We start from the raw sequence: 12,384 nt of genomic DNA on the forward strand, positions 1-12,384 counted from the left end.
CACAATGCAATCACCTTGAGAGTAAACGAAACAAGATGGAACTGGAACCGTACTGACTTCGTTTTGTACTTGCCTTACTTGATCATCCAGCGCAGCCACTCAAGCAAATCCTCCAACCATTTCTTGGACACAGATAGATCAGGACAGGTGGTCCAGAAACCATGAGGCAGTCCTTGATAGACGTGCTTCTTGGTGGATAATCCTTCTTCCTGGAGAATCTGATCCAGAAGTAGCGCTTCATCTCGTCGAGGATCCCATCCGCAGATGGCAAAGTAGGCCTTCTTGGCAATATCTGCGTGTGAGTCGAACAACAGAGGCGAGAGACGCTTGTCTTCTGGCGGAGCACCGTACTTTTCTACATAATTGTCAGCTGGGGTTTCCAGTCGAAACTGAAGCGTCTTGGTACCTGAAAAGTAGTCGATTGACTTCCTGGTTAGGCCAGGCGCGTCGTTGATCTCGTCGACGCTCAGGATGCGGTCTAGGTACTTCTTTGGTCGCACATCAGGATGGCAGAAACTACCAGCAAGAAAGACAACACCCGTGATCTTTGGCGAGAGACCTTCGTCGCGGGCCAAGTGCGAGATGCCGGCGGTAAAGTTGGCACCGGCTGACGTTCCACCCAGGATGAAGCCCTTGGCGAGATCGGTGTTGAGTTTGCTTTGACCTTCTGGCGACGCAGCCTAGATGGGAATGTTAGAGGCGAAGGGGTGATTGGTGACATGACTTACCCAGCGGACAATGTCAAAGGAGTCTTCAAAGCCGATGGGGAACTTGTGCTCGGGAGCGAGTCGATACTTGACATTGACAACAACGATGCCTAACTCTAGGGCAATTGCTCGACAAGTTGAATCATCCGTCTCAAGGCCGCCAAAAACGTAGCCGCCGCCGTGCATGTACACCAGCAGAGGGAGGGCATCGTCGCGATTGGCGGTTCGTCTGTACGTGCGGAGCGTGATGGGAGTGTCGTCTCTCACGGGGACGTCAAATTCGACAATGTCTAGTCCTTCCTGCGGAGTGATGGGATCATGATCTCTCGGCATGCCCCGTACTACCTTTGTACCCGGCGGCAGATTGTTTGGAAACTGGATGCTTTAGTAAAGGCCTAGTACTCGTGATGGCCTAACGTACGTCTGTCCATTGAGGATCAGGAGTTGCAAAGTGTCGATATTCAGCCATTGTCAAAGACGATGTAAACGCTTTGTTCACTTCAGTTAACCTGGGTTCGGCGTTTACTTAAACATAGCCTTAGATGACGGCCGATCCCTGCCTCGGCTGGATCACCCGCTCGTAAAACCACGCACTTGTGCTGATCAATCCGATGCTAAGGCTCGTGTAAGGGCTCCACGATGATGAGCGAAGCGGGCGAGATTATCTTATCAGATCAAGCATCGACGTTGCAGCCATCCCCACCAAGGGCCTTGCTGGGTCTAGTTGGAACCTTTGAGCGCTGCTTGGGGCCCGTTTTGGTGGATGACATCTCCACTGGAAGGAAGCTTGGCGGCCACGAGGGAAGTTCATGATGGGGCTCTTGGTGCGTCGGACACTATGTATGCACGTGGAGAGGATCTCTGTGTCATTAAATTGGGCCTTGATTGACGGCTGGCCATGATGCCATGTGTACTTTTGCCTTGAAGCTATTCACACCCCGTCACCTTGCCCGAGTTGGCCACCATTGACTGCCTCAGACTCAATCACTCTGTTGCACCCTCCTCAACTCTTCCTTTTTATGTAATGAGTCATTGATTCGCGATTGTTTGTCCTTTCGTCCTATGTACTGTTCATCCTGGGCACAAACTGGAAGGACCATCTCGCAGTTGTCGTCCTCTGGAGCGTTTTTGCTTGCATGTCGTTGCTTTCATGGCAGGCAGCTCTCTCTTCGAGGCCTGGATATGCTGTCGCCCGGGTCCTTCCTATTTGGACCCTTGCCATCTGGGCAGTCGCGTAGGCCCAGGTGGCGGTTGTTGTCCTCGCCGCGCGATGTCAACTTGTTCGGCCTTTGGCTTGCGTAGAAGGGGCGATAAATGTAGGTCCTCTTCGAGCTTGATTGGATTGCTCATGTCGGCCCGCGACTTGATTCTTCTCTTCCTTTCTTCCCCAGTCGGGCTCTGATGTTCAACGTGGTGAGGGAGGCGTTGCACTGCTTTGCTCAAGGCTCCTTCTTTTCGCATGGGTTCTTTGCTCTCTTCTTAGGTCAATAGATCTTGCCTTTCAAGAAACTTTCCCACCTTCCGGAGGGACTGATGTCCTTGTTCTTGTTCCCTTCGCCGGAAGTTGCCAACCAGGATTCTGACCAGAAGGCTGTTGAGCGCTCTTTTCGGCTGCTCGTTTGCGCCTTTCTCCTTTTAACCAGCTTTGTGCTGGGGCCTTGTACTGGGTGACCTTGTGCTGGGTTCGCTTGCGGCAATCCTTTTTGGCATTGGGCGTCGTGTAGTTCCGATCAAGAGGTTTCCTGCCTTGCGAGATGGTAGGTAGCTACCATCCTCGCGTCGTCTCACGTCTCGTACGAAGCTGCGAGCAGCGATTCCCGGCAGAGGATGATGCATTAATTGACTTGCCATCGTAGGTTTGTTGTTTGATCCCTTCATTCTGCCCTCTACCGTATCTTGTACTTGAAGCCCTCTGTCACGCGGATATGTTGAACCTCGACCGTGTTATGTATGCGAAGTCTTGTTATGTATCGGGGCGCCTTCCTGAACGCATGATCCTATCTCTCTAGGGTTAGGTCTTGCCGTATCATCAGAGTACTCGCCTTCCAACACAATTATTACCATCGTTGCTGTTTCCATCTCGGGCTTTGTGTGTGTATCGAAAAGTCAGGAACTAAGGAGCTTGTCGGAGGGCTATAAAATCCCTTCGCCTCGCCGTCCGATTCTTTTCTTCTTTTCCTTTCTTCTCATACGAGTCCTTGACTCTAGTCGGCCTGTTTTGCGGACAGGTATCGCCTCTTGGGTTTTTTCCATGCGCTAACCCCCCTCGAGGCGGTATGACTGTAGGTCTCCGGCATAATTTTTGGTGTCTTCCCCGTGTCCCTGGTATTACACTACCTCCAGGCGATGCGCACTCTCTTTTTCATTGTATTTTTCGGCTTGCTGGCGATGCGAAGAAGAAGCTTTGTCCCTTTTTCCATGATGGGTTGAGAGGTGGAGGCTGCGTGAAGGGGAGACAAGGAAGATGGGAGATTGGAAGAGAAAGCTGTCGAGAAGGGGGAGAGGCCTGTATTTGTAGCTGAGAAGAGAGAGACTCGGAGGTGTAGAGCTTTGTTACAATCTGAACAGGCTGTCCTCCTGGAATCTTTGACTTTGTGGCCTTCTTGAGTGTGGCATAAAGCTGTGTGATATCTCGGTGAATCTATGAGGCGTGCATGCAGTGCCTCCCGGCTCAGTGATTCATCATGCAGAATGGTATTCTACAAATGTCAAAGAAGACCGAGCTAGGTAATTGAACTTGGCATGCCACCTGTTTGGTGGGCTCGGAATGAGGCTATTCAGAGCACCTGTCTTGGAAGGCATGACTCGGTACCCAAAGTTGAGACTGTCGCTGACGAGTTGACTTGTGTGAGCAGTAATCAAGCAGAATATGATGCCTTGATATCATGGAGATGTATCCGTAATAATAATGTGAAATGAATGGATGTCTCCAAGTTTCGGTGCTATGTAGCATTGAGTTGATTGAAGATGCTACCATTACTAGGGACTCTCTGCCGCGGGCCGTGGCGCCTCCGCGGTATAATAGATGGTAGGAGGAGTAACAAGGTATCTGATCTGACCGAGAATTAAGAAGTACTTGCATCATTCTAAAGAGTGCGTCTTGTTGGTGACTCCTCCCGAAGTCTCAACTGTATGAGGTCAACCGCCCATGGGATCCATGCATTCTCCTCGGTCTTCTGTTGCTCCCAAGTATCGAAAAGATTATCGAGAGGGATATATACACCCTCGTGCTTAAATAGGGCATAAAAGACGGCATCTCACTCATATAAGAGATACCAGCGACTTGGTGGAAGGAATACTGTGAGAGGTGGGATTTCACCGTCGCATCGCTTCTCGTACAAAGAAGCAAGAAGTACTCGATACAAAACAATGAGTTTTATGTGCCTTACAAGACAAGGGTAACACCTAGTCCAAAGCCACACGTCCTATATCTTTCCACCGTCTTGCGTTATTAGAGTATAAGAGGTAATAGAGTTCAAAGGATTAGCTCCAGACTCTCCAGTGTTGGTTGAGCTATTGGTCAAGAAGGATTTTCTTGGACAAGAACAGTCTGGGCGTGTCGGCGTCAGCTATAATCGAAAGCCTCGCCACTATGGTCCCCCGACAATCCGAACCCATGAGGTCGGGACGTCGCTCGTGGTTGGACTCAGGGGACTCGGCATCTGCAGCTGAGCCCTGCCAAGATCGATAGACCGATCCAACGTGGCGAGTCCTTGGGGATAACGTTCTCCCTTGCGAGGAAGCTACGCGGGGGCAGTGTAAAGCCTTGAGTATTGCCCTATGTTGCCCTAGCACTAAATCAGCCGGGGTTGTCATGATATGAGTGTCGGATATAGTTACCCAAGGCCTCAGACGACTTACAATGCGAAATCACCAGCACAACGACACTTGTTAGTAGGAACACTGAGCACATTGAGCAACTGACTCGGGCCAGCCTCGCGGTAATGCAGCAGATTGCTTACACGCAGCCAAGACGATGATCGAATACTCGGACACACGTGGTTTAACCCAAAGGCTCTAACGGGGTCAGTGAGCCAACGTCTTCTTTGCGGTGGCTTGTCAAGATGAGGCTATTGACTGCTAGGCTGCCAAGACTGATCATCTTCCCCAGCAAAAACAGCCTGCCAACAGTGGCGATCATCGTTTCTCTGCTGATTCCTCGCTTCCCCCGGATTCTCAGAGGTTGAAGCTGAGAGGGGAGAGGGGAGCCCGAGGAGCATCTGGATCGGACTACTGAATGGGTGCTTCGATAGCAGAAGCCTCACCCGGCCCAGACAAGCCATTGTTTTCAGCTTTACTTCGGCTTTCTCTGGGGCAAGGAAGAGATGAAGATGAATTTTCAAGTAAAAGTCAGTATAAGAACCCAGCCTGACCAGCTCTTCAGATAGTCTAGCAATCACTTCACGGCACTGCAACAATCTCAACACTCAAGTCACATTCTCGACATCAAACTCTTGATACCACTTCCTCTTTTCGATACTAGAGCATCATGTACTCCCCCACTGTCCTCATTACCATCGTTGCGGCCCTCTCTGGTGCCAATGCCATTCCCCTGAGCTGCGACACCACCCCCATCACCCCCCTCGACCCCTCCTGCACCATCCATGAGATCCCAGGCACAGCGATCTGCGGCGCCAAGGGTAACAAGGGCAACAAGCTCTGGTCCAACGTCGACGCCTGTATCAAGGCCTGCGTCGCAGATCACCCCAAGTGCAAGTCCATCAGCTGGGACCCCAAGCAGAAGATCTGCGGCATGTACACCCACACCGTCGAGTCCTTCAAGCTCGAGGGCATCTCGGATATCACCTACTACGACACGGCCTGCGGCTTTGCCGACTCTGTCGACGCCGTGTGTGGACGCACTGGTGTTGTCGGCGCTGATGATCTGCAGCCCTACGGCAACAAGGTCGTTGAGGACGATGACACTTGTCTTGCTTCCTGCAAGAGTGACAGCAGCTGCAAGGCTGTTCGTTTCAACACCAACGGAAAGCGGTGCTACAAGTATGCCCAACCCGTCAACGCCATTGGCGTCACGTTCAAGTCGGATGTCCGCAACGTCTTTTACGACATTCGCTGCGTTGAGTGTCCCACCGTTATTGTGCAGTAATAGAGGAAGTCGGTTGTGGCTGAGTTGTTGAGGGCGACCTCGTGACTGGATCTTATTGTTTGCCACTCCTTATGATGTTACGAAGAGATGTTTGGATTGAATTTGTACATAAGATTCTTTCTCTCTAGATATGTTCTTGACTCTCGAGACAGGCGAGAAACTTGCAGCTCAGCTTAGAGGTGTACAAATCTGCTTGAAAGAAATGAACACTTGGAGAAAAAAAAAGAATACCACTGATTCTTGGTTATATGCATACTATGTTTATCTCTTCTCTAGGAACACTATGCTTGCATCTAGTCTCATTTCCGCTCGTGCCAGCGCTCGGTGGTTGTGAGGGTTAAGGTGGTGGTAATCTCGGGTTACTGGAGTAAACAGGTGCCCTGGATACTCGTGTCAGTCTGACTGACGCGCCAACCTGGCGTACACTAGAACCTGTCCTTCTGTCCGATGCCCTCGCTTTGATCTCCCTTGCCCTGACTCCCGTGTTCAGACTTCATAAACGAGGCCTTTGCCAAGGACTCCGCCTGAAGCTTCCAGATCTTGCGTCCCATGACTATAAACTCCTTCCCAAACTCATCTAGGGCAGCCTGCGCGTCGTGGTTGCTCACTTTTTGAATCTTTGAGTATTCCTCATCTGCGCCAACTGTAGCAACCTTGTACTTTTTCTTCCATTCCAGAACTAGTGTCTTGGCTGAGATGCTGTCTGCCTAGATGTTTTTGGCCACGAGGTAGAACGAGGATCTCAGCCTGTGATACTGAGGATGCTTGAACAGCTGGACGGTGGAGAACTTGCTGAAGTTGCGGATCAAGCTAAAGCAAGGCCATCTGTCAAGCTTGTGTAGAAGAATGACCATAGTGCCGCCATTGTTGAGGTGCTCGAGGCCGATCGCAAGCTGCGTGATTGTGAGACGGGTAGCCTCGCGGCCCTCTCTCCATGTTGTCCGTTGATGCGTGCGTCGAACGGCACCATCGCACAAGACAAGGTCGAATCTTTCGGAATCAGAAAAGACCTTTGCGAACTCAAGATTGCCTGGATCAGGCCCAGATGCTGGTACATCCTCTATCTGCATGCTCATGTCGGCTGCCAACATGGTGATGTCTCGAAATTCGACGGCGACATTGTGGTGGCCTAGCCTAACCTGGTGGCCTCCATCCTTGAGGGGGAGGCTCATGGCTCTGACTTGGGCATTGGGGTATTTGTCCAAGATCTGTACAAGAAAGGCACCTGGAGCCATGCACATGTCCAGCAAGGCTGGCTTCTTGACTCCGGACAAGTCAAAAGCTCGTGTGGCCTTGTTCATGTCCCGTCCCATCTTTTGCATCATGTTGTAGAAGAAGCGAGCGTCTTTTTCAGTGGGCTCGTCTGCGACTCGTCGTTGCTTGTTGAAGTGTGCATCGCCTTTGGAGCTCTCCCACCCCTATCACGGTGATTAGTAAGTTGCAAGCTGGTTATACTAGATAAGTCGTGATGAAAATTTGCCTTTGTGCGCATTTGTTGAAGATGGCGAAACTCTTGCACGTTCTCTTTGAGATACGCAGTGATGGCATACTGGCCACCCCTTTCGACTTCGGAGATTTCAGCACCATCGCACATAGATGCGTGTTCAAGATCAGGTAACTCGGGAGTTTCGGATTGGCTCCCAACAGGGTGAAAGTCTTGAGCTGTAGGATTGAATGAGAAGGCCATTTTCGGTCAGTTGGCTGAGAGCGGCAGACCTTGTCGCAAGGAGGCGAGATGGTAGCGTCGAGATAAGAGGTGGGTATTTATACTGGCTCGGTATGAATTTGTGTGCGAGATCGAACAGAGAGCAAGACATGCAGGAGGCACTGTCCTGACATGTACAGTTTGACACACTCAGGGCTGGAAAACTGTTGGCCTGCCGCTGTTTGCCCATGGCTTGGCCGGCCTCCAGCAGGCTTTGGGGGCAAATCGAGAGAATACAAGAGAAAATGACAGAAATAATTAAAGGAACGGGAATTGCCTGCCTGGATAAAAGTGGATTAATGGCGTTGCTGCTGTTGAGCCAGGCAATGGCTGGTCTAAACGGTCGGCATAACTGGCCGCAAGCACTGCCACACCGGAAGGCCTCCAGAATCACATACCCCAGGAATTTGACAGTTTTGTAGTAATAAGAGTACCCAGAGGAGTGTCGTGGCTGCTTCTAAGAGAGCCTTGATATGCTTCCAATCTCGGAGAACCAGCGCTGCGCTCAATTTAATCATAACTAATTCAATCCAATTTAACCTAATTTAAGTCCGGATATCTTTCAATTTCGCGATTTGATTCTGATAGCCGGATTAATTGAATTAATTTAATCTGAGTTATGATTTTAGTGATGCCTCTATTTATGATATGATATTGGCGTTCTGGTGTTTTCGTCTTTCGGTCAGTATAAAGTCACGTGATACTGCACGTGGCATATCACGTGGAGTACTACGGTCAGGCGAGCAGGACGAGCACAGCCGGCTGTGCAAATAAGACCACGTGATCGGCGCACAGCCGGCTGTGCATTTAAGAAGCAGGTTACTAAGCCCAGAGCCCCAATAGCGCTTGAGGCCCTGAAGGCCCTAAAATATAGGCCCTGAATGTGCTGAAGGCCCCTGGACTAATTGCCCTCCATGAGGCACTTCAGGCAGCTTGCAACAATCTGCAACTGCTCTCAAAGGCAGCTTGCAACGGCTCTCAAAGGCACCTCGCAGAGGCAGCTTACAACCTTGCAATCGGATTGAGGTCCTGTGGCTAAATGTGGCTCTGGTGGCTAATTTCGGCCTGAGGTCCTGTGGCTAAGTGTGGCTCTGGTGGCTAGTCTGGTCAAGCTTCTGATTGGCTATGTGAGGCGCTTAGTAATCAGAATCTTAAATGCACAGTCGGTCAGCTCTACTAAATCGGGTATAGTCGGCCACGCACGTGACCCCCCTCATGGCCGATAATTCAATTCAATTACGGAGTACTTCAATTCAAACTCCCAAAATAGCCTCCCAATTCAATTCTGACCATACTCAATTCAATCGCCCGAAAAAGCCGATTGAAATTGAATTGAGCGCAGCGCTGCGGAGAACTTGAACGTTGGGCTCGGGTTGCGCGTGTGAGCCAACACGCCTTGCGAATCAACTGGCGGTGTACGCCAGAACAAGATTTGGGATCAAACAGACGCGGTCAGCCACCCGAATATGCCTTGTCACACCTGCCACCTGGTTGGAGGAACAGTGGGCGGTGGCATATAAATCAACAAAGAAGAAAACGCCACTTGCCTGCCAAATGACTACAGTTGTCTCTTATTGGGTGCTCAAGGGCTAGCCAACTCTGCTTGACGAAACCCTTACAGTCACGATGCCGTTCTATCGTATGCCTGGCAGGGAGGAATCCGAGGCGTGACCCGGAGTTTCAGGAGGTATAGAATAGGCACGGTTGGAAACGATGACAACTGCCATGTACCGAGTTCCCATAGCCATGAAACCGGCAAATAGCCACTGAATTTGATTGCTACGCTCAAACGACAGGGGTAATAAATAGTCTGTGTCGGTGCGTGACTCTGGCCCTGGAAGCGCCTTGATTGGCTGGGCATCTTGGCTGCTCATATATCACATATACTCTTGGTTCCGCGGGCCTGCTCGTATTATTTCTTTTTGAAAAGTTTCAGCTAAGCCACCGTAAGGGCTTCTAGAGGCTCAAAGAGATTACTTGCAGATGCTAACGCCTTCTAGCCTCGCTGGAGCACAGCCTGACGACGTCACAAGGCAGACGCGAGCAAACGTTTCCTGCGGGACAGCAAGACGATGTAGAAAGCATTCTGTTCGTCTCAAAGGAGGCCGTTATGCAAGGTCTGGAGCTCTACCTTCTTTGTTGTTTCTCTTGAAGGAGCGTGGCGGTCTGGTGTTCGCCCCTTGCCCACAAACCTACTGCGCGTCAGCAAGCCTTGAACAGGGCGAAAGAATCCCTGATTCGTCCGCTGCCCAATTTTCTGTTTGCTCGAAAGGGCTGACAGGCCTGAAGATGCCGCCTGAATTCCTTGCCTTTTGTTTCTGTACATGTGAGGTTGAGTCAGGTCCACTGGACTCTTCCAGCGCTCAAAGAATGCTCGCTGCGCGCAAAAGAGTATGGTACGAACAAAAGGAATTAGGAAAGATAGCGCGAACACTCTCCAATGCCATGAATCTGGGAAAGTATAAGAAGTGACCCTTCTCCTGACCGGCCTGGTGTTTGACCCTCAGCAGTCCTCAACCCAAAAGAAACACAGACAACATCCAACATCGATAGTCACTCGAACTCGACGTCCCCCTCCGAATCACCCTTTACCTGATTCGAATCTCATTCAGTCACATTGTGAACCACCGCACGATGGACGACATAATAGCAAACATCGACGCAGGGATCATCGATCCCCTCGGCCCTCCACCACCAAGGCACACTTGTCCTTGTGGTTTCCACAACCTTAGATACGTCGATCGGTGCGAAAAGTGTAACGGGGCCCTCCCCACTTAAGCCTTGCAACAAACTACACAAAGAATTGCACAACACACAACTACATAGCAAACGGGCCAAAAGAGCCATCCAATCGTCCTCGGAGTCCCCCTATGAAGTTGCAATACGGGCCCCGGGGTTTCATCCTAGGGAACACGAACTTGATGGTCAAGGGAGAGGGACTCTCTCAAGTTCTATTTCTCAAATGCTCCTCTGAGAGCCAAAGGAACATCGGAGAGAAGATGGGGGAGCAACTTGAAGGCTCTTGATAAGCTCATGGGGCTTTGGAGAACAGAAGAAGAGTTGGTGGGCTAGGACTCGTTGAAGGCACCGTCGTTATCGCTTTGTACATCTCACTTGTTGAGTCTATCATGCCCAATTTCTTTCAGCACTTTTGTATTTAGTCGACCTTACTAGGTTTCATTCATTCACATCTATTTTCTCACTGTCACATCTCCTCTGCTAGCTTAACCAATTGACTAGGCCCAATGTTTACCGGTCTGTACTTCCATGGTATTCTCCAGGCCACGGAGGACTGGAGCTTAGTTCAATATACTCAAATCTCAAGGCATCGCGCATTGCTTGTTTTACTAGATGTGGCTAAACTTGGTTCTCGTCCAAACGAGTGTCATATCTGAAGAATCACATCTATATAAAAGAGTGTTCTTGGCCTATGCGGAGCTTAATCCTCCAGCAATTAGTCTAATCGGTCGAATACCCCGTCTCCAGTCTCTCTCCTCGCACTATCCTAATCCCTCTTTACTAATTGGGGAAGGTCTCGGGGCGAAAGTCCGGATCGTTTTCTGGGAACATGAAGCCCTTCGTCCAGGGGAGCTTGCGCTGCCGACGCTCCAAGTGCCTTGCCCTGATGGCATGTTCATCATTTAGAACCTTGTCAAAGCACTCGATCTCATTGGGGAGACCTTGGCTGACTAGGTTTAAGAACAGGCTTGCGTAGCCCTGACGCTGGCTTGCTTCGAGAAGTGTGGGCAGTTCCCATTGAGGATCGCCGGGTCGGGAGACATAATCGATGCGGTCCAGGACATATGACGCGATGTATCCCTTGGGGACGAAGGCACAGTCCATCCAGGTGTTGAAACCAACCAGGTTGAAGTCTTGGTCCAGGCCAACGTCGCCCAGCCCAATATGGCCGTTGAGGAAACCGCAGGGCGACATGTTGAATCCCTTGCCAGCAAGATACTCCTGGACGCGATCAGAGGCCCGGTGACCATTGGAATAGATGGTGCTGATGACATGCTCGAACATCCACCACTGGATATCCTTTCCCTTGACGCCCTGAACTAAAGGGGCCTCCCACTTTGCCATCTCGCCCACGGCCTTGGCGATCTGGCCCAAGAGCCTCTTGAGGAACTTGGCCGGCATGGGCTCGTCGAAGACCGAGGTGCCTACTCTCTCAGTCAGGATGGCGTATTTGTACTCAAACTCGGCGTGGTAAATGACTCGGGGGATACGGAAATGCTTGGGTCCCTGCTGTGCAGCGTACTCAATGTTCTCGTGCTCCCGAGCATGGTGGTTGACATGCTCGGCATCTGCCTTGGCCGGCATAAACTTGAGGGATCCTGCACTGCCGATGAGGTACTCGAAGTACAGCCCGGGATAGACGGCACGGCGGGGTCGCACGGGACCTTGATCAGGTATCGAAGTCGTTGTATTCGGCCGAGCCTCATCGTCTCCGAGCTCACGGATGCGGTAGATGAAGCCCTCTTTGCGGTCGACGTAGTCGTTGGGCTCCTCCTTGGTCTCCTCCAGGGGCAGCTGGGTCAGAATTGCCTTGTTAAAGATGAGCCATGATGATGCATTGATTTGCCGGAAAGAGCTGTCCCACCTCTTCAGGCCGAAATCAAAGTGCCATTTGAAGTTGCCGGACATTGGCTTGGGCTCGATAAGGTCCATGAAGAGCCGTTCGAGATGCCTCTCCATAGTCAACATGGTGTTCATGGGTAGATTTCTGTTGTTGGAGAAAGCAAGAGATCAATGTGTGTCGTGTTGTTTGGTTCGTGTAGGTGCTTTGCAGTGCGTTTGCAGTGCGTTTGCTTGTTTGCTGTGTCTGCTGTGTTTGTTATGATCTCCGTATCTTCCGGGATACG

General features: G+C 50.9%; 4 protein-coding genes across 4 annotated transcripts; 1 reads left to right on the plus strand and 3 right to left on the minus strand.

Moving 5' to 3' along the window:
• Positions 1-74: 74 nt before the first annotated feature.
• On the minus strand, positions 75-1,040 carry NECHADRAFT_40931 (uncharacterized protein; the record flags this gene model as incomplete). Its single annotated transcript, XM_003051298.1, has 3 exons — positions 75-355; positions 407-667; positions 725-1,040. The coding sequence occupies 3 exons, from the start codon at positions 1,038-1,040 to the stop codon at positions 75-77; spliced, it is 858 nt and encodes a 285-aa protein (XP_003051344.1).
• Positions 1,041-5,196: 4,156 nt separating this feature from the next.
• Positions 5,197-5,814, plus strand: NECHADRAFT_80727 (uncharacterized protein; the record flags this gene model as incomplete). The annotated part of the gene is made up of 1 exon (XM_003050911.1): positions 5,197-5,814. One exon carries the CDS (start codon positions 5,197-5,199, stop codon positions 5,812-5,814), a length of 618 nt encoding a protein of 205 aa, XP_003050957.1.
• A 425-nt stretch (positions 5,815-6,239) lies between these two features.
• On the minus strand, positions 6,240-7,501 carry NECHADRAFT_80728 (uncharacterized protein; the record flags this gene model as incomplete). Its single annotated transcript, XM_003051299.1, has 3 exons — positions 6,240-6,521; positions 6,666-7,232; positions 7,334-7,501. The coding sequence occupies 3 exons, from the start codon at positions 7,499-7,501 to the stop codon at positions 6,240-6,242; spliced, it is 1,017 nt and encodes a 338-aa protein (XP_003051345.1).
• A 3,537-nt stretch (positions 7,502-11,038) lies between these two features.
• On the minus strand, positions 11,039-12,226 carry NECHADRAFT_80729 (uncharacterized protein; the record flags this gene model as incomplete). Its single annotated transcript, XM_003051300.1, has 1 exon — positions 11,039-12,226. The coding sequence occupies one exon, from the start codon at positions 12,224-12,226 to the stop codon at positions 11,039-11,041; it is 1,188 nt and encodes a 395-aa protein (XP_003051346.1).
• Positions 12,227-12,384: the final 158 nt, after the last annotated feature.

The sequence above is a fragment of the Fusarium vanettenii genome (assembly GCF_000151355.1).
Source record: "Fusarium vanettenii 77-13-4 chromosome 5 genomic scaffold NECHAsca_5_chr5_3_0, whole genome shotgun sequence".
Lineage (NCBI taxonomy): Eukaryota > Fungi > Ascomycota > Sordariomycetes > Hypocreales > Nectriaceae > Fusarium > Fusarium vanettenii.